At 41.7% G+C, this 23,381-nt stretch overlaps 1 protein-coding gene across 2 annotated transcripts in view; it reads right to left on the bottom strand.

Annotated features, from left to right (window-relative positions):
* Positions 1-20,441: 20,441 nt before the first annotated feature.
* Positions 20,442-23,381, bottom strand: part of TOX3 (TOX high mobility group box family member 3) — a gene marked incomplete at both ends in the record, with an annotated part of 105,773 nt that continues 102,833 nt past the window's right edge. For both annotated transcript variants that reach the window (XM_082607645.1, XM_082607646.1), the window contains one exon: positions 20,442-21,194. In XM_082607645.1, coding sequence (XP_082463771.1) covers positions 20,442-21,194 — 753 coding nt within the window. The remainder of the gene's footprint in view (positions 21,195-23,381) is intronic.

The raw sequence follows: 23,381 nt of genomic DNA, 5'->3' as shown, positions 1-23,381 counted from the left end.
ATACCCATATCATTCATAGCCACATCCCCCATCCTGGCTGCAGTGTCATATTGTTCACTGGTGGAATAAAGGCTCTAAAAAGTAACAGTTCAATTTTGTTTAACTATCAATAACTTTCCCAGGTTTATTTGACCATGAGACCTTTTTAATAGCTGAATACTTGTTACTCAAGTACCTTAAAGTACACAGTATTCCACAATTCAGTTTCAGAAATGCTGCTTTGGGGACTCATCACTAATCTAATTAATGTTTCCTAAGAAGGTAAAAGTGCTCACAGCCTCCAAAGGTATTAATTTCAATTTAATACATTATTGAATATCTAAAATGTTCAGGATACAGAAAGCTTAACAATAAATGGAGATGGAAATGTGAAAGGTGAATGTGAAAAATGCCATAGAGAATTTTTGGTGGAAAAATAGAGGAGTGAGCAATTCATCTTGACTAGAGGAAATATCAGGAAAACATGCTTTTTGGAAGCAGGGATATGTGAATTCAATAATAGAGGATGAGCAGATTTTGACAGAGATGCATACAATGGATTGGGAAAGGGAAGGAAAAACGGACATATGAAACAGGATGAAAAGACGTATAAGCATTAGTCAGGACTCTTACGCTACAAATGACAAAACCCAACTCAGTGGCTTCAGGAGAAAGGGGAAGTTATTGGCATGAAGACTTGAGAAGTCCAATCTATGATGCAGGCACCTGGATCCAGAGACCTACATCATGTCACCAGACTCAGGTTGACTCTCCCATCTCTTGGCTTTACTTTCCTTGGCTGGACATCATTTTCACCCCTGGAGTGTCTCTCCTAGAGTTAGCTGCAATAAACTTATGATTGTTCCTGAGCAACCTGAGTTAACAAAGAGATTTTTCCAACCCTAGAGATCTAGACTGTGACTGAGTCACATGCTCATCTCTAAATCTAACCCTGTGACCAGTAACATGTGATGCTCTGTTTGGCCAGGCCTGCTTCACATGTCCATCTTTGGGGCAAGAATGGAGTCACTGGGGCTTCCCTGGTGGCGCAGTGGTTGAGAGTCCGCCTGCCAGCGCAGGGGACGTGAGTTCGTGCCCCAGTCTGGGAAGATCCCACATGCCGCGGAGCGGCTAGGCCCGTGAGCCATGGCCACTGAGCCTGCGCGTCCGGAGCCTGTGCTCCGCAGCGGGAGAGGCCACAGCAGTGAGAGGCCCGCGTACCACAAAAAAAAAAAAAAAAAAAGAATGGAGTCACTGACACCCATACCACATAGAAAAGGGAAAACCAGGATTCAGTTACCAAAAGAAGAGGAATAGCTACTAAGCAAGCAAAAAACCTTACAGACTGTATTTCACTACAAATATAGGAAAGAATAGATGAAATGATGCCAAATTTGATATTGAGGTTGATGACCCCAAAATTAAGGTGAGTCTTGTCCATACGTGAAATCATGATTTAACACGTGAAAAATAGAAAAGTCATAATTCACTCTAAGGCACACATCAACTTTCTCAAACTACCAACAAAACTGGGTGTGGGAGGTGGCAGAATCCATAAACGTAGATTAAAGACAGTTTCATGATAGCAGAAGAGACATCGAGATTTGAAGCTTTTCAGAAGTCATGGGGTTAATTCCACTCTGGTATTTTTTTGAGCAACTTTGACTGATGACGCTTTTTTTTTTTTTTTTTTTTGAGGTATGTGGGCCTCTCACTGCTGTGGCCTCTCCCGCTGCGGAGCACAGGCTCCGGACGCGCAGGCTCAGCGGCCATGGCTCACGGGCCCAGCCGCTCCACGGCATGTGGGATCTTCCCGGACCGGGGCACGACCCCATGTCCCCTGCATCGGCAGGCGGACTCCCAACCACTGCGCCAGCAGGGAAGCCCTGATGACACTTTTATGGGGAGGATGATAGGGACTAAAAGTAGGACAAGATGATACTGCTTCCTGACAGTGGGTTCATAAAGCTGATATGAGATATTCAGGTGCAATACAAAAATAAGGACAGCAAATATTGCCCCATTTGAATGTTCTTTCTCAATTCCTCATTACCCAGGAGCCTTAATATTAGATTAACAAACTAAAGCTGCCACAATGCTGATGGGCCCTGGTGAGGAACTGCTAACAAGATGTGAACACGCTTAATAAAATGACCAACTCTTGCTGGTATAGAGCCAACTAATTACCTGCCACATAGCCAGGCTGTGCTCTCCTGGCTGGAATTGATAGCAGGCTGTCATTGTGAGAAGGGACAAAAAGGCAGTTCAGTGTTGAGGAATAAGAAGAAAGGGTTGATATATTACAGTGGACACTGTTACTTTATATCAAATTATCTCGGTTTGCCAAGAGTCACACTGTCAGGCAAGTCCAAACTAGTATTTTTAGGGAAATCTAGAGTGACTTAGAATCCCATCCACATACCAAATATTGGAGAGGGGGTGATGAAAGCTACTTTAAAGTTTGGCTTTCAGGAACAGAGAAAAGAGAAAGTATACTGGTGTTGTAGAACTCAATTCAAGAAACATATCTTGGGCTTCCCTGGTGGCGCAGTGGTTGAGAGTCTGCCTGCCAATGCAGGGGACACGGGTTCGAGCCCTGGTCTGGGAGGATCCCATATGCCGCGGAGCAGCTGGCCCCGTGAGCCACAATTACTGAGCCTGCGCGTCTGGAGCCTGTGCTCTGCAAGAAGAAAGGCCGCGATAGTCAGAGGCCTGCGCACCGCGATGAGGAGTGGCCCCCACTTGCTGCAACTAGAGAAAGCCCTCGCACAGAAACGAAGAGTCAACACAGCCATAAATAAATAAATTAATTAATAAAAAAAAAAAAAAAAAAAAAAAGAAACATATCTTTTTGCAGATATTCTGTACTCTGGGATCCTAAAATATGCATACATTACATTCCTGGTATAAAGCGATTCCTTCTTACAAAAATAATGTCCATTTGGGAAACCTCTGCTTGTTGCATTGCTATTAATTTGAAGCTCCCTGAGTTGCAAATCTTCTAGTGTTTAAGACTGAAGCTTAGCTAGAGATTTCTGGTTAAGTAAAAAAAAACTAGCCACGTAACATGACCACTAGAGTTTGTCCTTTGGCAAGAACATCCATGTGCATTTAGTAGACTCACCTCACGTAAGTAGGCATAAGCTACCGCCCAGTGCCTAGGAATTAAGAAACTGAATGAAAACAGAACTCACCGACTATGTGCTCAAGTCAAGGCATTTGGCCTGCTGGCCTTTCTTGACCCAGCTGTCACACAGGGGATCATGGTGCTTTTTTTCAGCCACATGTTTATCTCATACATCAATGTTACATCCAAAGATGAACGTTCATTCTCACACAAAGGGGATATTGACCAAGAGAGCCTGGGGCATTGGCAACTTTCTGAAAATAAAATGATAGGAAGCAAAATAAGGCAGCAGATGCATAATAATAGTTCACATAGGTCTGCAAAACAATAGCTACAGTTTGTTCATTTGCTTAAAGGGTCAAAGTCCCTCATTTACCATGTTTTTCTCCTTTCTAGGGCAAATGAATGGAGGGCATACTATAGAACGGAATCTTCTTTAACCAGCTAGTGGGTTTACTCCATTAACCCATCTACTTCATATTCATCGGTAACGTCTTTCCTCCTCTAACTTCAGCATATAATACCTTTTGGCTGGTCCCTCAAGACACGGTATATTTCCATATTAGCAGCCTTTCATTGTAAGTAGTAAAAACTAACTCTGATCAATTAAAAGACAAAGGAGAATGCATTTGGCTTATTTGTGGAATGAAGTGTTGAACATTCACAAGAATTTGGGAAGGAAGAACCAAGCCTACTATGTAGATCCCATAGAGGAACTTCCAAGACCTTCTCTTAACAACTGTTTTCTAAATCAACGTGATGATAGGAATCACCTAAGATTCCTTGTTAAAACTATGATTCTTGGGTCCAATCTGGACCTACTATATCAGAATTTTTCAGGGAATAGCCTGAAATCTGCATACTTAACAGAAAAGACTAAGAAACACCGAAAAGTGGTAATATGAATTCCACTCCATTGGCCCTCTGGCTCTGTTCCAATTGGCAGTTCCAGGAAGGGATAATCTGATTGGCTCACCTGGGAACAGGTGTCCCTGATCCATCAGCTATAACCAGAAGGGCTGTGTTAGAGGACTCTGTCCTATGCATCAAGAGACAGTTCCACAGAAGGAGAAATCATGAACAGCAGGGAAACCACCACTAAGTCATTCGACCACCAATAAAATAAGCCAAAGTGTGTAGAAATTCATTATCAGGTCTTTACAATGCATCCAGAGTTCTGAAATATTATATCAACAATTTTTTAAAATTATGAAACATAACTGTGCTGGAAAGTTGGAGGAAATGTCCCATTTGCAAATCCAATCTGGATTAGGAGTTTGGATAGAGCAAGTGGAAAGAAATCAAAACATAGAGCCTTACAGTGACAAATGCAACATCGGGGACATCATTTATGTTATGTAGGTCCAACCCCTCTCCCCAATCCCCAGGCCCACACCCTGAAGTGTTCCCAAATAGGAATGCCTCCCTATTGCACTATATGGAAAGCATCAAGTCAGTGGACAAGCTTGGGACAGACCCACGCCCCACTCTTAGCTGGCTTTAGGGATGTTACCTTCCATGTCTTCTGCTCTTCCCCCAGGAGGCCCCACAAAGACTGATTTTGCCAATAATGGCAACTTTACAGTCTTCTTTGTCCACAAGGCCTTAGTCACAGTGAACATTCAATAGATGGCTTTGCTGCAGGCGTAATTTCAAATGCCAGAAAAGCATCTGACGATGTTGGATGTTTGGAGAGCTATTGTTTGGAAGATTAAGTGCTGTCCCATGTTCAATCATTTATTCGACAGCCAAACAGGGAACCTAATGGGAGGAGGCAAGTGAGGCCTGGATGTTTCAGTGGATGTTGCAGGGAAGAATTTCTCTCCTTATTTTATATGTAAAGCCAAGGACAGGGAATCTGAACAATCAGCAGGTTACATGGCCTCACTTTGAGGGACAGACTACTGGAATAGACTCTAGGCAAAGTCCTCACTTAAAAGGCAGGCTGAAGGCACATTCCCAAAGCCAGAAAACTAATTTTGGCACACAGCAAAAGCAAGTGTACACTTTCCCTGGACTCCTGCTAGATGCATTGTATCAGCCAACTCTCTGAGAAGAATTTCCTTTGCAGAAAGTATTTTACGTGCACTGTTCATGCCATCCAGTGTGCACTCTCTCCTTCTGGCAACAGTACTCTGGTTTTCCTAGGGGAACTTTCTCTCCCTGTTCTCAGTCCATGTATTGATACTTCTAGGGGAGTTGAATCTATCCACTCCAGGGATGAACAGGTGACTTGAGCTTAACCATTCAGAGCAGGACATTGCAGTAGTCCACAGTGATTGGTTTATGCTCGGGCACGAGACCCAATCAGAACCAAATTAACGCAGTGAGATTTTCCTGGGATGGTGAGAGAGTACATCCTTTGTTCCGTTGAGAATGCCAGCAGTAAGGATATCGTGAGCTGGTACTTCCAAGGGTCAGTGAGTGGAACCTGAGGATGCAGATGGCACAGTAGACAGCAGAGCAAAGGCACAGAGAAAATGAGCCCTGACTAGTCTATGACTTGCTTGTGCTCTTGGCACCAGCTGAGCCTGAAGTCAGTCCTGTCCCTGGACTTTTCATTTACTCAAGCAAATAAATTCCCTTATTTTCCCTTGGCCAGTTTGATTTTGGGTTTCTATCTCTTGCAACTGAGAGTCCTAATTAAAACAGGAATGAAGAGAATAATGCACTTTGTCAATCCTGTTTCTTTAAAAACTATCTATTGAAAAACAAAAAACTATCTATTGAGCACCTGTTCTGGGCTTCTAAAGAAGTAGAAGGCATCGTCCTTCCACCAAAATTTGCTTTGTCCCTGAAAGAAAAGACAATGTTCATGCGTGCACAAGGTATGGGGTCACTTCTACTTAAAGCAATGAAGAGGGTCAGTATATCAAATGATATACCAAGGGGTTGAGGTGCTACAAAGAGAAGGATCAACATGGAAGGTAAAAGGAGGTTTTCTTGGAAGTGAGATAAGCTGGGTTTCTTCCCCCTTATGGACCTGGCGGAAAGGGCCTAAGTTTGACATAGCATTAAGTGTTTTGCTCAACTCTGTAATCCTCTTTGGTGCCACTGAGAAATCTAACGAATTCAGCTTCCCCTTCTCAGGTGCTCTTTGGTAAGTTGGATTTGGAGAACTATTCCAATGCTCCAGAGGCTAGTTCAGATCAGCTGAAATCATCTTGTCATCCCTCTGCAATAACTGTTAGGGAATGAACTATTCTTAAATGTCTTACTATTGATTTCTCATGAAATTATCTAGAAATCAGTCAACCAACATCTTTAAGGATTTTTTGTGGACCTAGCACTTTCCTTGGTGGTGAGGGAATACAAATGGTCATGTGTAAGACATGGACCGTGTAGTCCCTGCGACGTAAAATCACTGGTGACCTACACAACAAATTAAAAGAATCTTTAGGTGCTTATTTGGTATTTCTAAAGAGCAGAGGTTGGTTCAAGGAGAGGGAGGTCAAAATGTAAGCTCCCTAAAGACAGGGTTTGCATCTTAGGCAAGTTATTCCCACTAAGTACAATACATGGCCTTACAGAAGGCACACTCAGTGGATGGATGTGGATTGAACAAGGTTTATTGAAGGTTTGCTGAGAGTAATATTTGGAAGATACAAGCCAGGACGATGGGAAACGCTCCACTTCTACTTGTGAGAGTCCGTCATATGGGAAAATACGCTAGACTGTCATTGAAAGACTGATTGGCTTGGCTGAACTCCAAAGCATTCTGTACATTCACAAGTGAGGGAAAGATGGTTTATGAGATGCTAAGTTTCTCCATATTGGACTCCAAAAGCATTTCTTCTTTCTAACCTTTAACTTTGCCCTTCTCATTAAAGATCAGAAATAGGGCAAAGATTGGAAAATTAACTGGGACATAATTGCCTCAGGTAAAGGAAGTCAGACGTCTTAAAGGACAAGTGAGTTCTCCTGCTGTGGGAATTTCCCTGGGTCATCTTACACTCACGTACTGTATTCTAGCTAATACCTGAATTACCATTACCCTTTCACAGTAAATCATCCTAGCATATTTTGGAATGTCCCTCATTGTCCAGGAGTGGTTGGGTAAGTGAGAATATGTGTGTTCAGCCTACCTTTCTATGTGTCCAACATTCTATTACAGCCCTCACCAAACTGTTTTATAATTACTCTCATCTATAATTGCCTAGATCTCCTTGCTTCTGCCCTTGCTGCCCTATAGTGTATTCTCAACCCAGAGTGATCTGTTTCAAACATAAGTCAGATTGTGTCATTCTACTGCTCAAAATTCTCACTCCCTTTTCCACTCAGAGGAAAAACCCAAGTCCTAATAATGGCCTAGAAGATCCTATACCAGTTATTCTCAGGGGAATAGGAAATTAACAAAACCTAGGGAGGCTTAAAATAAACAAATAAAAACAACATCTAAGCTGTACCCCAAACCACTTACACCAATCACTGGAGCTGTTATTTGTTTTTAAAGGTTCCCCAGGTGGTTTATTTTTTTTGTTATTATTACGGTGAATTTTGAACATACACAAAATTATAAAGAAAGTATACTGACATCCACAACTTAGCTCCCACATCTCGCAACCCATGGGCAAATGTGTTCTTTCCCCATCCCCATCCACATCCCCCATCTTGCATTATTGTTTTTATTTTTTATTTTTTTGCGTTATGTGGGCCTCTCACTGTTGTGGCCTCTCCCGTTGCGGAGCACAGGCTCCAGACGTGCAGGCTCAGCGGCCATGGCTCACGGGCCCAGCCGCTCCACGGCATGTGGGATCTTCCCGGACCAGGGCACGAACCTGTGTCCCCTGCATCGGCAGGCAGACTCTCAACCACTGCGCCACCAGGGAAGCCCCATCTTGCATTATTATGGAGCAAATCCTAGACATCATCTCATTCTATCTATAAATATTTCAGTAAGTAGCATGAAAAGCCAAGGACTCATTTTTTTCCAACATAAGCACAATGTCATGATCACACCTGATATTGTGTGATCCGGAAAGAAATGAACAGCCATTGTGATCCACTCTAAGGACTGAGGACCACCACCCTACACGGCCTGACTCCCTGCTTCCCACTTGGAGTTCATCTGCTTTCTTCCACACTCATTCCCCTGCAGCCACACTGGACGCCTTGCAGCATCCGAAACACACCAACTGTCTAGAGCCCTTGCACTTGCCATTCTCCCTGCCTGGATGCTTTTCCCCCAGATGGACATCCATTTTTTCCCTTGCCCGTCATCACTCTCTCTGTGAGGCTTTCTTTGACTCTATTCATGACTGCAGTCCATCCTCTGCTCATCCCTTGATACCCTCCCTATCTCCCTTCCCTGCTTCTCTTCATCCACTGCATTTGATACCCAAATTCTTATTGAATTAATAAAACCATATCCCCAGCACAATATAATTCCATGAGAGAAGTCACCATGTAAGTATTTGCTGAACAAATGCACGAGTGAATGACTCAGTTGGGTAATATTATGCCTACCTGTGAACCAATGAGATGGTGGGATAAAAGGTAAGAAGTAAAATAAATACTCTATTTCATAGAGATTAGAGAAAACCCATCCAATTTGTAAACATGAAAAGGTAAGACTGATTAATAGGTAACGCATTCACAGAGAGCTATTAATGGAAGGTAGGGTGTTGGAAATAAAATCCTAAGCTATGGGGTTAACATCAGAAAGGACAGCTGTTCTCTTTTATTAACAGTCCCTTGGGCTGCTTGTACCAGAGAACTTAGCCAGGTTGGAAATAAGGGACACCACACAAGACAATCATAAAGAAACAGTTGGGACTTCCCTGGCTGTCCAGTGGTTAAGACTCCACGCTTCCACTGCAGGGATCACGAGTTTGATCCATGGTCAGGGAACCCAGATCCCGCATGCCGTGCAGCCAAAAAAAAAAAAAAAAAAACCAGAAAACAGTTGTGATATATTGATCAAGCTTAGCAGTACATATGCACGTGTTGTTATACGTTCTACATAGAAATAAATGGAGTGTGCAAGACCAGGTCCAAGTAGGCAAAACCCCAGCATCCTTGCTCACTAAGCATTCATATTCTCTTTTGCAGGAGAACCTGATCTCAGGGCTCATTGTACGGGCTGCTGCTCTCATGGAATCAGGAGCATTCCTGGTCGTCTGCCAGGTGTAGGAAACAGCAAGACGATTGAGAATTTCTGAAAGGCTGGGGCTGCACACAGGCATAATACGGTACTAAAGCCATACTTCAATACCTTCCTCTTCTAGGGCCAAGGAGGACGATTGGAAGCAGTCCCTTTGGAAACCGTACTTAAAACAGGTTGTTTCAATCCAGACTTGGAACATTAAGTATTGGCTGCCGATATAACAAGAGAGGTAACACTTACTCTCCCTGGCTGCTAAGGCACAGACATCATGCTTGTTGGTACCTGGTGGATAAATATTCAAGGGCACCATCATTAGGGCAACAGGTGGTGGACGTGCACGAATAACGGTCTCCCGCCTGGCACCCACTCCTCTGCCTTAGGAATCATGGAAACTAGAGAGGTGTCCAGACAGGAAAGATGCTTTTCACTTCTCAATGATAACACGGTGCACCTTGGAAACCTGTGATCCTACTGTAATAAAGACTCCAGTCATCAAAGCGTAGCAGTTACCTTTGAGAGTCTCAGGCAAAAATTCAGCAGTGGCTGCCCACCCATGAGTCAGAGAGAGGGGCAACAGGAGAGCTGTATTCATTTCCATGCCCAATACACATGTGTTGGAAAACAAGTCTCTCACCAAAGTCTTTTGTTCTGTAATTTACTTTCCATGCTCTACTGCAAGAAGAGCCGCCGAGTTCTTCGTAAATGAAGGCCTGCTTTGTAAATGCAGTTAAGAGGAAATGAAGTTTCTCTTAAAACCCTAATGAATTTTCTTTTTGGTTGCTTTGCTTAGGGGTGATAGGGACCTAGGCTCATCATTTTTTTTCGTTTTAGAAGACATGGGTCTTTATGTATATAATGATGGGATGTCTGTAGATTCACTAATTCCATCCAGAAACATTAAAATAAGCATTGGGCTGATGTGCAATGGCCACAATTTGGTCCAACAGAACTTTCTTTTGCTGGTTTGGAGAAAGCTGAAGAAATGAGTACTTTCCACGGAATAGACCCATTTTTTTTTCTCTTCTTTTACCTGCTAAAATAGTTATTTTCGTCCACCCATTCATCTGGGTGGCTTAATGCAGTAAGCTCCTGAAGCCCCGTGGGTGACTAGAAAGTGAACCTACTGCTGGAGGTGAGTTAGGGTAAGTGGGTCTCCCAAGGATGCAAAAAAGAGAACCTGGCCTTTTATGTTTGCAATTTTGCCAAACCTTGTATAAGTTTGTAAACATCATAAAATATGTTACAATGTTTATAGCATATGTCTCTTATTGTTAAGAACTATTGTGAAAGTAGGAGCAGAGTCTACTTCTTAAAATATTTTTATATAATAGTTATGGCATCCAATTATACAATAGTAATTGTGAATAATTATACCAAACCCCAGTCTGTTTTATGACTACTTCTCACGCTGAGCTCGTATACTCTATATAAACACCATCTGTATCAAACATAAAATTCTTAGTTGTTCTAAGAACACAGGCTTACAAAACATAGCTTATTAGTTCTGGAGCCAAGTAGTTTCATGGCTATTGCCCGGGCGCCCACAAACCCCATGAATCCAATGATCTCCTTCTTCTCGGGCTCCATTTTGTTTTTTTTGACTCGGAGCTTAGTTACCTGTGTGCTCAGGATCTTTGTGGGGATCGTGGCCCACATGCCCAGACCACTGGCATGCTCCCGCAGAGGTTTTGCTTATCATTGAATGTACTTACTTTGCTCTGCAGAGTTCTGTTCATTTTCTATATATGAGGTGGTGATTTAAGCACTTGAAGTTGGTCAAGAGCAGTGCTTCCTGAATTTCGCTTGGTCAAGTGGTATCGAGGTCTTTGGGTGCCAGACTGTTCCTCCAGAAATCTCCAAATGAAGCTTTCCCCTGAAGATGCTCCTCACTATGTAAAAACTTTTTAACAATGAAAGGGAAGAGCAACTTGAAAAAACCCGACTCTGGGCTCTGAACAGTTTTTGGTTCAAGAATTTAAACCGTAAGATCCAGCAATCCCACTCGTGGACATATATCTGGAGAAAATTATAATTCAAAAAGATACTTGTACCCTGGTGTTCATTGCTGCACTGTTTACAATAGCCAAGACATGGAAACAACCTAAATGTCCATTGACAGATGAATGGATAAACAAGATGAGGTATATATATATACAATGGAATATTACTCAGCCATAAAAAAGAATGAAATAATGCCATTGCAGCAACATGGATGGACCTAGAGAGTGTCATACTGAGTGAAGTAAGTCAGACAGAGAAAGACAAATATCATATCACTTATATGTGGGATCTAAAAAAGTGGTACAAATGAAATTATTTACAAAACAGAAATAGAGTCACAGATGTAGAAAACAAACCTATGGTTGCCAGAGGTAGAAGGAGGGGGAGGGATAAATTGGGAGATTGGGACTGACATATACACACTACTATATATAAAATAGATAACTAATAAGGAACTACTGTATAGCACAGGGAACTCTACTCAATACTCTGTAATGACCTCTATGGGAAAAGAAACTAAAAAAGAAAGTGGATATAAGTATAACTGATTCACTTTGCTGTATACCTGAAACTAATACAACATTGTAAATCAACTATACTCCAGTATAAAATAAAAATTAAAAAATTTTAAACCTCTTGTAAATCAAGTATACTTCAATAAAAAAATTAAAGAAAAAAAAGAATTTAAACCTCTATAGACAATTACCTAGCCACCTCAAGAATCTGACCTTCATATTTTGTCCAAAATATGAACAATGTACATATTTTGTCCCCAATGGACAAATAAGTTGTTATTTGTCAATAAACAAACTTCAGACATGACCAACAAATAAACAGAAATTTCTTCACAGTAATTAAGCCCAATCCCAAAAAGATCATTTGTTCCCACACTAAAAAGTCATTCTGCTTTGACTGGTAACTTGTGTCCAGCAGTTAAATGAGCCCCAGATACACATTTCTGGGCTCTTGAAGATCTAGAAGCAAATATTATTGCCACCTTTTAAACATATTAACGTCTTGCAAATTTTCCCTGATAGAAAGTCCTGATCTTCTTGCTAAAATTTTAGAATTTGTGCTTCAAGAAAATGTAATAATTTTTTGGTAAGAAGTTTTCTCCAATTAGCATAAACAATGATGATTTTATTCTCTACATGCAAAAGGATAGTGCATTTCCCCCATGGAATTAGGTTCTGCTTTGGAAAGAACTGTAGTTGTACTCACATTCCTTGGCCAAAATATTCTGAATATCATTAAAAAGTTCCCTGCTAGGGCTTCCCTGGTGGCGCAGTGGTTGAGAATCCGCCTGCCGATGCAGGGGATACGGGTTCATGCCCCGGTCCGGGAAGATCCCACATGCTGCGGAGTGGCTGGGCTCGTGAGCCATGGCCGCTGAGCCTGCGCGTCCGGAGCCTGTGCTCCGCAACGGGAGAGGCCGCAGCAGTGAGAGGCCCGTGTACCGCAAAAAAAAAAAAAAAAGTTCCATGCTAGTTATGCCAGCCTTCGGACACAATGTATGAAAATGGTGCAAGTCCTTCCAGGTAACTGTCCAAACGGCCAAAGATGGATATCTTAATTTGGCATCCAAAAAAGCACACAAGAGGTCAGACTGTATGTAGGTAATTTCCTCAGACGCTATTATTTGTCCCCTGGGATTCCACATACTCAATATGAATTACAGAGGAGAGGATTAAGAGTGGGCAGAAAGGGTGAGGGTGGAACAGCAGGACTGAATGATTTGGGCAAAGATCTTGTATCAGATTTGCAAATTACCAATGAAGACAGGTTTACAGCATGGCATCATTTTCGCTCATTGTGACAAACTGGAAATTAAGGCTCCCTCTGCATGTCAGAGGGATGACATTTAACAAGGAATGTTGCTTCTTAACACAGGGAGATCAGCTCGGTGCTTTGTGACCACCTAGAGGGGTGGGATAGGGAGGGTGGGAGGGAGGGAGATGCAAGAGGGAAGAGATATGGGAACATATGTATATGTATAACTGATTCACTTTGTTATAAAGCAGAAACTAACACACCATTGTAAAGCAGTTATACTCCAATAAAGATGTTAAAAAAAAAAAAGAAGAAAGAAAAAAAAAACAAAAAAACAAGGAATGTTATCAAAAGACTCTTACTTGGTAACAATAGATCCTTGGAGGCAAGGCAGACTGACCAGAAAGAAAAAATAGGCCAAAAATCTGAAAATAAACTTAAGACCTGGATCTCAAAATAACCATGATCCTGTTGACTCTGTATAAGTCACTCAAACACCTTGTGAATGAAAGCCTCAAAATATTCGTTCACCAGAATGCTGGTGCCTGGTATTATGGATGAATATGTTAGAACGTCATTCATTTTTATTTAACCTTAGCAAGTGCTTGTTTTCAAGGTATCTTTAGAACTCTGTTCATCTAAAGTTAAGACAATAATAAAATCTTGTGGACAGAGGACATGGGATTGGAGGTCCTTACTCCTATATTTCCTTTGACAAGTGGTGGCCTGTAGTAAAACACACCCTACTTGGCAAGGGGCCTTGGAAATGAAGAGGTAACTTAAGTAGTAGGGCGCAGGGTAACTACCCATAATCCCTAGGGAGACGTGTTCCCTATCCTGTCATTGATTTCCCGTGTTCAATATTGATTCACCAGATTCCTTAAATAATGCGTAACAATGCACACCTACCTGGTGTTTACCCATCTCAATGTTCCCTGAAACCTGCTCTTTCCTCCATTTATAAACACATAGAGAAATATTATGCTTTGGCACTTTTGTGGCACCTCCAGCCCCAACGTTCGAAGCCCACTAGTCAAAGCTGTTTGCCCGAATGCAAAATAATTACAGAGAGATCTTGGTAGGGAAAACAATCAGACTGGAAGGTATTCACACTGAAAAAAGTGCCATGTGGCATTCTGCCCCATTGAGAACACGGGCTAGGGGGCATTCACTTTGGTTTACTGCCTGACTAGCCATGAGGAAAACATGGATTAATTATTCTCTTTGGTACTGTGATGGATTTCTGCCATCTATCTATCTATTATCTATTTATATTTATCTATCACCCATCTATTCACACACACATGTTTATTTACACATCCTACATACAAATATACGACAGTTATAAACACATGTCAAATATATATGCCATACTTATACAAATATCAGAAGGTAAATGAAATAACAGGTCTAGAAGGAGAAGATTTCCATTCCAGTTCTGACTGTGTCTCTTATAAGCAAAGAGATACTGGAACAAGTCACAACCTTCTCTGCCTCAGTTTCCTTTTGTGACATGGGGTTCACTCCTGTCCTATCTAGAGAGGGAACTAAATGAGAGAATACACAGAAAACTGCTGTGAAAAGTACACAGCACTATATAAATGCTGGGGATATAATGAGATGTTTTACAAAAAAGCATTATTCCTCTGCTAAGAAGTGTACATCCACATTCACGTTTTCTATCTGTGAACGTTCTTCTTTGAAATTAAATTGAGACCATAACCAACATCCCTCCCAGTGCTGCCTGAGGTTTTACTCAAGCAAAAAAGCAAGGCCTTCTTTTTATCATTCATCGCATTTGAGTTCAAGCACCGAGAGGCACTTTTTAAAAGTGGTGAAAATAGCTTTCTTTTCACAGCAGAAACACAGAAAAGGATCTCCCTCTGGATGCTAATATAAGGATGAGGCTTATTCTGCAGTTGTCACCGAAGATGCCTTGATTCGGATTTGTCGATGGTATGTTCCTGCACCAGGAAGTTGGGAGTGGTGTGAAAGCGCGCGTCACTTTATTTATTTATGTGAATAATTAAAATATTGAGATACGTCTTCAAGTGGGAACCTTGTTCCATTTTTCATTTGGCTTTTAGTGCCAACCGGATACTTCCTTCTCAAAAGTGAGTTAAGATAAAATCCTTCGTGCATTCAATCAACTCTGATCCTACTGTTCCTTACTCAGACACTTTCAGTGCTTTTTGAATTAAGCACAAGTCCCCGGCTGGGCGTACAAGAACTTCTACAAATCTAATCCCAAACCTCCTTTCTAGCGCTTTCTCCTGCTCACCTACCCCCAAAGCACTGTGTGTCCAAGCTGCTATATTCTCTCTCTCTTTTGTTTTTTTGGCCTCACCGTGTGGCTTGCGGGACCTTAGTTTCCCAACAAGCCCCTGCAGTGGAAGCACAGAGTCCTAACCACTGGACTGCCAGGGAAGTCCCTATTTGCTATATTCTCTACTGCTGTTTTAATGGCGCCTGTGCTTTCAACCCAGGTGGCTCTTCTCCTGTTCCCCCTTGTCTGGAGATGCCTCCTTCTTCTACCAGGATAGGACTTCTATCTCGGCCTGGTGAAATTCTACCTAACCTTTAAGACACATCTTAAATGCCAGTAATCCCATGCAGCTTTTCCTAATACCCCTAACCAATTGCAATGTCTTCCCTTTCTAAATAAATTGTGGTTTTTCTCAGATTACCAAAAAAAAAGCCAAAAAAACCACCACCACACGCACACACAACAACCCACATGCGTTCTCTGTTGGCACACTGCTCATCGACTACTGGGTGCTTTCCCTCACAACAATGAAAAAATAAAAGCCCCTAAAGTTAAGGATGGCTTTTATTTTACTTTTTTAACATGTATTATGAAAAATGTCAAACATATACAAAGTCAACAGAAGGCCCTCTTTATTTTTGCATCTCCTTCGGGACCTATCATAGTGTTTTGCATGTAGCAGAAGTAAATTTAAGTAATTAGGGCCTTAGGCAAATAGAGCTGTCGGTCTGCATATCTGGCTCCCTGTTTGCTGGATGGTTAAGCTTTTCCTTAGTAACACACCAGCACATACAACCCACACACCTGTAGGATCACAGTCAACATGGGTTAAACCCATTCACCAACTTTCAAAATTCAGGGAAAGTGCTTATTCTCAGGGTGATGTCGGAGAGTCAGCAAAGCGAACTGTGTCTGAGAGGATGAGGAGAAAAACTCATTAATATTAAGAACATTTTCTAAGAGGATTCTAATCTGGTTGTGTATCTGTGTGATTTTCCAGGTGACGCACATCTCTTGTAAATGTGAAATTTTTGACAGATACCCTACAAGTGTTAGGGCTCTCTCCACATATCAGAGTCTTAGCCTTTCTTTACCTTGCATTATTAACTGACACAAAAGATCATTTTGAAGAATCCTCCCTCTTCCAAACCCTCAGCTCAGACCCTTAATTCTACTATTTGAGACAGACTTTTAAAGACATTTTGTGCCTACCTTGCTGTTACTGTGCGTGTGTGTGCGTGTGTTTGGGGGAGCAATGAAATCCTTCAAACAAACCAGAATTCTAGAGTGATAGCTTACATGCCCATGCTGTGTCATCTCCAGTTCACTCAAACTGACTGTACACTGTGCTCTTCTGTGAGTGCATGGAAGATCAATAAATACGGGGAAACTCCAGCCCAGCTCCCCACTTTCCCATCCGATGCGAGTAGGTCTGAGGCGGATCATGCTCCTGTGACGTGTGTGCCGCAGCTCAGGCAGGCAGGTGGTGCGGACCCAGCTCCCCACTTTCGCATCCGATGCGAGTAGGTCTGAGGCGGATCATGCTCCTGCGATGTGTGTGCCGCAGCTCAGGCAGGCAGGTGGTGCGGGGACACCACTCAAGCTTGGCCTATTCAATCCCGAGTCCTGTACCGCGCATTCATGCATAGCAAAACACCATCTGGTCCTATTTTGCCTTTAGCAATCACAGCTGACCAAGAACGATAATAACAGCTGTTGCAAGACAAAAGCCAGACAAAGGGGGTGGGGACGGGGGCGAAGGAAAGGTTAGATGGAAGTCCAGTGCTGAAAAATGCTCCATGAAGTGAGAAATGGGAAAGAAACCATTCAGATGTCTGAATGGACACAGCAGAGGACTGCTACTTAAACTTGAGATATTAATCCATCTGTCTAGAACGCTTTCAACCCTCCGTCGGGTGGTAATATATTGCAGAAATTATGCTGCACGAAGGCATTTAAGCTTCTGTTCTTTGAGTCGGGAGCTAATGACCCCGTGTCAGCTAAAAACGAAAACTCCTTATCTTCTTTCATCATAAGGCAGGACAGGTTAAGGCAAAAAAGAGAGTCTGTTTATAGCCAGAGTAATAAAATAGTGTGCACATGGCAGGGGAGAGAAAAGGTGTGTGGTGGAGGACCGGGTGCGGGGGGGGGGGGGGCTCGTTAATGTCTGTGGACCACTTAAGAGGGAAAGCAGTTAGGCCGTTTAGGTGACCCGCTAATCAGATACCACACTGCTCATGCCTATTTTTCATTACCTTGATTCATTTCTGACCTGTAAAAGTACACCACGTACTTATGGCTCAGAAATAGGAACCAGTCCTGTGTACAAAGTGAAATACAAGTTGACTCATAATGTGTTTTATCGGATCCTGAGAATAATATGGTAACAAGGTTGGGGAATTCTTTTCATGATTCAAGCTTTCTGACATTTTCAAGACATAGTTTTGCCTGGTGATTAATGCTTTAAACTGTAGTAATTAAGCTTTTTTTTTTCTTGAAATTGACCATCAATGGCTTAGCAGTATTTAATCAGATGTGATAAAACCCAAGATTTATAAAAATCATTTAATAGATGATACAACACCTGCTTCTAACTGCAAACAGTTGAAAACAGACTTCATTTGCAATTCAGTCTTATCACTAGTGACATTTTTTTTCCCGAGCAATACTTCATGGTTTTTCAAAATGACAATTACAGAACTAATACACAATTACTGTCACATGTAGTTTAGCAATTAATTTTGAAGACATTTGTCTAAAGGTTTCACAACAGAATATAAAATGGTTCTTATTGTTATGTAATGTTAGTTTCAATTCACAGAAAATCTTTTACCATCAGCTCTGCTTCTGATGGGTTTGATGCAAGCCAGCTCATTTCTTTGTGGAATACAATTGCTCCCTTGTAGATGCGATTAGGCATCATTCTTAGACTGTTTGAACACTGATACCTGTCAACTAATACATCTTATGAAAAGCTTCAATTTAGACATAAATTTTCCTACAGCCAGAAATCTATAAATTTATAATTAGAATCTCTTGCTGTTCAATATTTGTACATAATGCAGGGGATGAGAAGATTATGAAATATTGAAAGCTGAATTCATTATTCATAGCCCACAACATACAGTAAATATTCTTTGAAATACAACAACAACTTTGAGGAATCCATATTCCATTATTTTTTGAATGTCTTGCACACAGTAGCCATGGATACCACTACTCACACCCTAATTTTTTCCAGATTAGGATTCTGGTCAGGGTTGACACTTGCTGTTTTTAATTTTCATTTTATCATAAGCAGTTGAAGACTGTTGCCAGTGGTAATTTGCAATTTTTATCAAGACCTCTTCATTATAGCTTCTGACAGGACAGATGCTGTAATTAATCATGCAGGACAACTGGGGATAGTGGTCACACTGTTCTCAAAAAGGAGTCACTACAGAGCAGGATAAGGGGGGAAGAAATGGGCACTGAAATAATTATTTTGGCTTAAGAATTAGCACTCACCATCTATTTTAACAGCAATAAAAACACAGTGCCAGCTAGTCCAAGCCCCACATAGAAGACAAGTGCTTTTCCCTCTATACTTACCTTGCCCTTGCATCTTAACAAAATGATAATCATAAAAAATTTCTAATGGTTCTATTTCTTTTTCTTTTTTGGCCGCACTGCGCAGCTTGCGGGATCTTAGTTCCCCGACCGGGGATTGAACCTGCGCCCTCGGCAGTGAAAGCGAGGAGTCCTAACCACTGGGCCGCCAGGGAATTCCACTAATGGTTCTATTTCTAACGGTTTATTTGTTTTTTTACAGGCCCTGGTTTGGGGCCATGCAATCCACATACTTGGCTATGAATCTCTTATTTCCAGTTGAAAATGGAAGGAGATGCTTGGGCTCAAACACAGGTTGGTATGGGACCTATTTCCCCCATCTTCTACATACTCAAGGAACCAAAAGTGAAATTTGACATATTTTATTTTGAAAAGTGAACAGTAGTTGCCTGGTTGTTGCATCAAAATACAGTCTGCAGTTTTTACTGAAATGTGTTTATTCTATAGCAAGATAAAAGCATTTTTGTTTTAGTTAAGCAAAATACAAACAACTTAATTGCTGCTATCATAACTCATAAAAAAGTATAAAACAGCATAAAAACACAATAAGCAACGTAGCAATGAATGGTTTATGTCACCAGTGTTTACGTTAAAGCCTCATTTATGAAAACTTTACAACACATGATATGAAAACTTACAACTTTGAAAGAAAATATTTACATTGATTATTCAGATGCGGTGCGCCTTTTAAATATTCTACCGGTATTACATCATAATAAAAACTCTTGCTCTTTTTTTTTTAAATCTTAACTTTTGTAATAACTGTCTCCATTTAAGTGCATTTCCCTTTTAAAAATACAGTGTTTTTCATTTTCGAAACTTGTCACTCAAAACACAGAATATAATATTCACATTCTTTTCTTCTAATTGGAATGAATATAATGGGCTAACAGTGGTCATAGATATTGTTACAACATATACTGTGGTTTGATTTGGAGAAGTCATGGGTAAAAAGTGAAAAGGAGTCAATAATTGAAACTAATCACTTGCATTTTTTTTTTTTTTCTGGAGAGATTTAAGGAAAAAAATAAGAGCTTTGGCAAAAGTCTGTGATTTACATTATTTTTTTCATGACAAAAAAAATGCCATCAACGATTGACGTCATACAAATGTTTGTATGAAACTGGATTTTCGTATTTCAGGTAGTTACGACTGTGCTTTTTATTTTTAGGGCTTCGGAAGTTCCAGTCGCCTTGAAGTGTGGTTTCTTCACTTCGGGAGAAATAAGGCCATTTGCTATGACTCAGAGAGGCCAGTTTATTATAATCATCAGTATGTCCCAGGATTCATTAAACGGTTTGATTCACATATTGTAGGTAGAGCCTGAATAAATAAAAAAAAGGCATCACATAAAAGAGCACAGCTTTTCTTGTTTAAAAACAAAGTGGTTTAGAGTCAGCTAGAAGATGATTCTCAGCTACACTGTAGTTCTTATTGCCTATCTAATAGACACTTGAGAGGACCGTGTGATCTTTTACACATTTCTGCATAACCAACACCGACTCACGAGTTGCAGCCACACGTGGTTTACTCTCGGACGCCACTCTTCTCCAGATGCGCAAATCCGCCTGCCACGTGCGTCTTCAGAAAATACTGACCTGCGATAGTACTTGAGTCTGTGTCTGAGACTGTATCTGAGACTGGTGCTGCTGAGAGGCTGGCTGGGGGCTCCCGATGGCGGGGATGGGGGATGTAATCTGGGAGGTGACGGGGGATGTAATCTGGGAGGTGACGGGGGAGTGCTGCCGAGGAGAAGGTTGGGACTGATGCTGCATGTGCTGCAGCTGCTGCAGCTGGAGATGCTGCTGCAGCTGCTGCTGCAGCTGCTGTTGGTTGATTTGCTGCTGGAGGTGCTGCTGCTGCTGCAGGTGCTGCTGCATGTGGTGCTGAAAATGCTGCTGCTGCATCTGCTGCTGGATCTGCTGATGCATCTGGTGCTGCTGGAGCTGCTGCTGCTGCATCTGTTGCATCTGTTGTTGTTGTTGCTGCTGCTGCTGCTGCAGCTGCATCTGATGCTGCTGGGTCTGCACTGAAGGGCTCACTTGGGTGGAGGACGCCGAGCCCACCATGGAGCTGATCAGCGGAGCCCCAATGTTCGATGGCATGTTGGCTGCGATGGTGACCGAAGTGACAATCTGGTTCATGGGGAGTCTCATGGTTAAGGGTTTGGGAGCGATTGACCTAGGGAGCGATTGTTGGAGAGTCTGAGGGGAGGCCGACACTGTTCCGTGCTGAGACAGAGGAGGGTTGAGAAGGAGGGAGGAGGTCAAATTGGTGGACGCCAGGGTCTGCTGAACAGAACGAATGGTCTGGGCTTCTGCTGATTCGGCAGCAGCCTGCATTTTGGGGGAGAAGGTTGGGGTATTTTTAGTATTGTAAATTGATGACAAAAATGGCCACCATTATTCATGCTTCCCTGAACCCAAGCACTTTGTCATGTGACTTTAAAGCTCCTTTCAGAGGTGGAGTGGAACTCCCCACCCTTTGAATCTGGGCTGGCCTGGCACCTTTGCTCTGGTCAACAGAATGTGATGGAAGTGAGGCTTCAAAGTCTGTTTGTCTGTGTCTCTCAGAACCTACCACCTCGCGATGACAGCCACGTGGCCCAGTTACCCACTCAAGAGCCAGCTCACTGCCAGCCAACTGCCACGTAGGTGTATGAGTCCAGCACCAACCCCCTGAGGCTGACTGTACACAGACGAGCAGGACTAGCTGATTCTGCCGGGTCTTGGCCTAGATTTAAAGACCCAGCTAGTTAACTGGCACTTTCTGGGATAAATGCTTATCTTTTTAAGTCATTGGGCTTGGGGCTGGTTGTTACACAGCACTATTGTAGTAAAAGATGACTGATACATCTATTTAAGAGTAACAATTCTTTAGCATTTAAGTCTGAATTAACGTCACCAGCAAGAACCGTTTTGAAAGACAACAGAGTATAAACTGCCTGAGTTCAAATCTAGTTCTACTACTCAACAACTTTGTGGCTTGGAGCAAGTTAATTCACTCATCTGTTCCTCAGTTTCCTCGTCTATAAAATAGTGTTATATGGTATTCACCTTGTATAGAGGTTGTGAGAATTAAACTAACTCATATTTATTAAGCATTTAGAACAGTGCCCGGCCTACAGAAAGCACTTTGTAAATGTTAGCTATTTTCATTAATTAACAATTACTACTACCAGAAAACAACTGTTACCAGAAAACTTCAAAGCCCTGTATATAATAATCAAAGCTTTGATTATTTGTAACAGTGCTCACTTGAGTATAAGAAAAACATAACTGAATTCTTTAGAGACACTAAATTGAAGTACTTTACAACTTTAGAAGTATTTTTAGTTTACCAAATATTTTCAAAATTTAGCAAAGGAGTCATACATAAAGGGAGAAAGTTCAGCACTCATGTGACTGCGTAAGCTGTTATAAGATAAACAAATGACCTGGGGCTCAACATGAAGAGAAACTGCCTAATACATTTTGTGCTAAAAACACACAATTACCTCCACAAAAATAAATTATTTTAAATGCAACTGGGCTTGGAATAATTCCTCTTAAAGTCTATTTTTTCCTCTTATTCTTCACAAAATTTGGGGTTTTTGTAGGGGGTGTGTGTACGGGGGTGGGGGGGACCTTGGCGGCATCAAGCTGCCATCCACTCTCTTTAATGATTCTGAAAGTTTATTTCTAGATTTTTACTACTCACATTTATAAAATCTACTATTAGAAGAAACCTGAGGAGTGACCTTACATGGAGAATCACTCAAGGTAGGAAAAGCCATGGCCGATGGCTTCTGTTTGAACACCTGATCAGTGTAAAGCTCCGTCCATCGGTGGACAGTTCTCTGGTTTTGTACAAAAACTCAGGGGGCGCTGCATATTACTGGAGGGTTGTGTTCTGAAGCCTTTGGGTAAGAAGAAACCTGCAAATACTCATAATTATCTTTAAAAACAACCATTAAATCACCCACAAAGTAGAATACACACAGTCTTCTACATATAAACATGAACATTATTTTTATATACTCTAATATTAAAAAATCGCCAAGCCAGTCTTAAGGAAGAAACTACAAGGAAAGCCTATATCTAAACACCTGGGCAATCACACCATTATGCCTATGAGATACTCCCCTAGTGGAGAATGGAAAAGGGTGGATGGCTGTGAAGAGCTCCTGCTCGCCTGCCGGGTCTACTCCCTCCTGGTTGAATATTAAGCTTCTATTAATTTTGTTGGTTGTTGTGAAGATTAAAAGTGAGAGTAGAGTCACATCTTAAGGGAAAGTCCCGGGCTCTGATTGTAGAGACTTAAGTTAAATGCACATGTGATGTTTATTATTTCTAATGTTGAGGCTGAAATCTCGCTCCCCTTGTAACCTCACTCCTTGGATGAGTTCTTCCATCCAGGGCACAGAGATCAAGCTTAGGCTTCCCTTCCATGATGGCTCTTATATTTGAGGACCATAATCATACGCCCCCAAATCTTTGCTTCCATGATTCTTTCAATTATTTAAATATTATTGGATTTTCGGT

This window comes from Mesoplodon mirus, assembly GCF_964341445.2.
Source record: "Mesoplodon mirus genome assembly, chromosome: 19".
Lineage (NCBI taxonomy): Eukaryota > Metazoa > Chordata > Mammalia > Artiodactyla > Ziphiidae > Mesoplodon > Mesoplodon mirus.
Note: the sequence above shows the minus strand (reverse complement) of the source record. Positions and strands in the feature narration are given on the sequence as shown.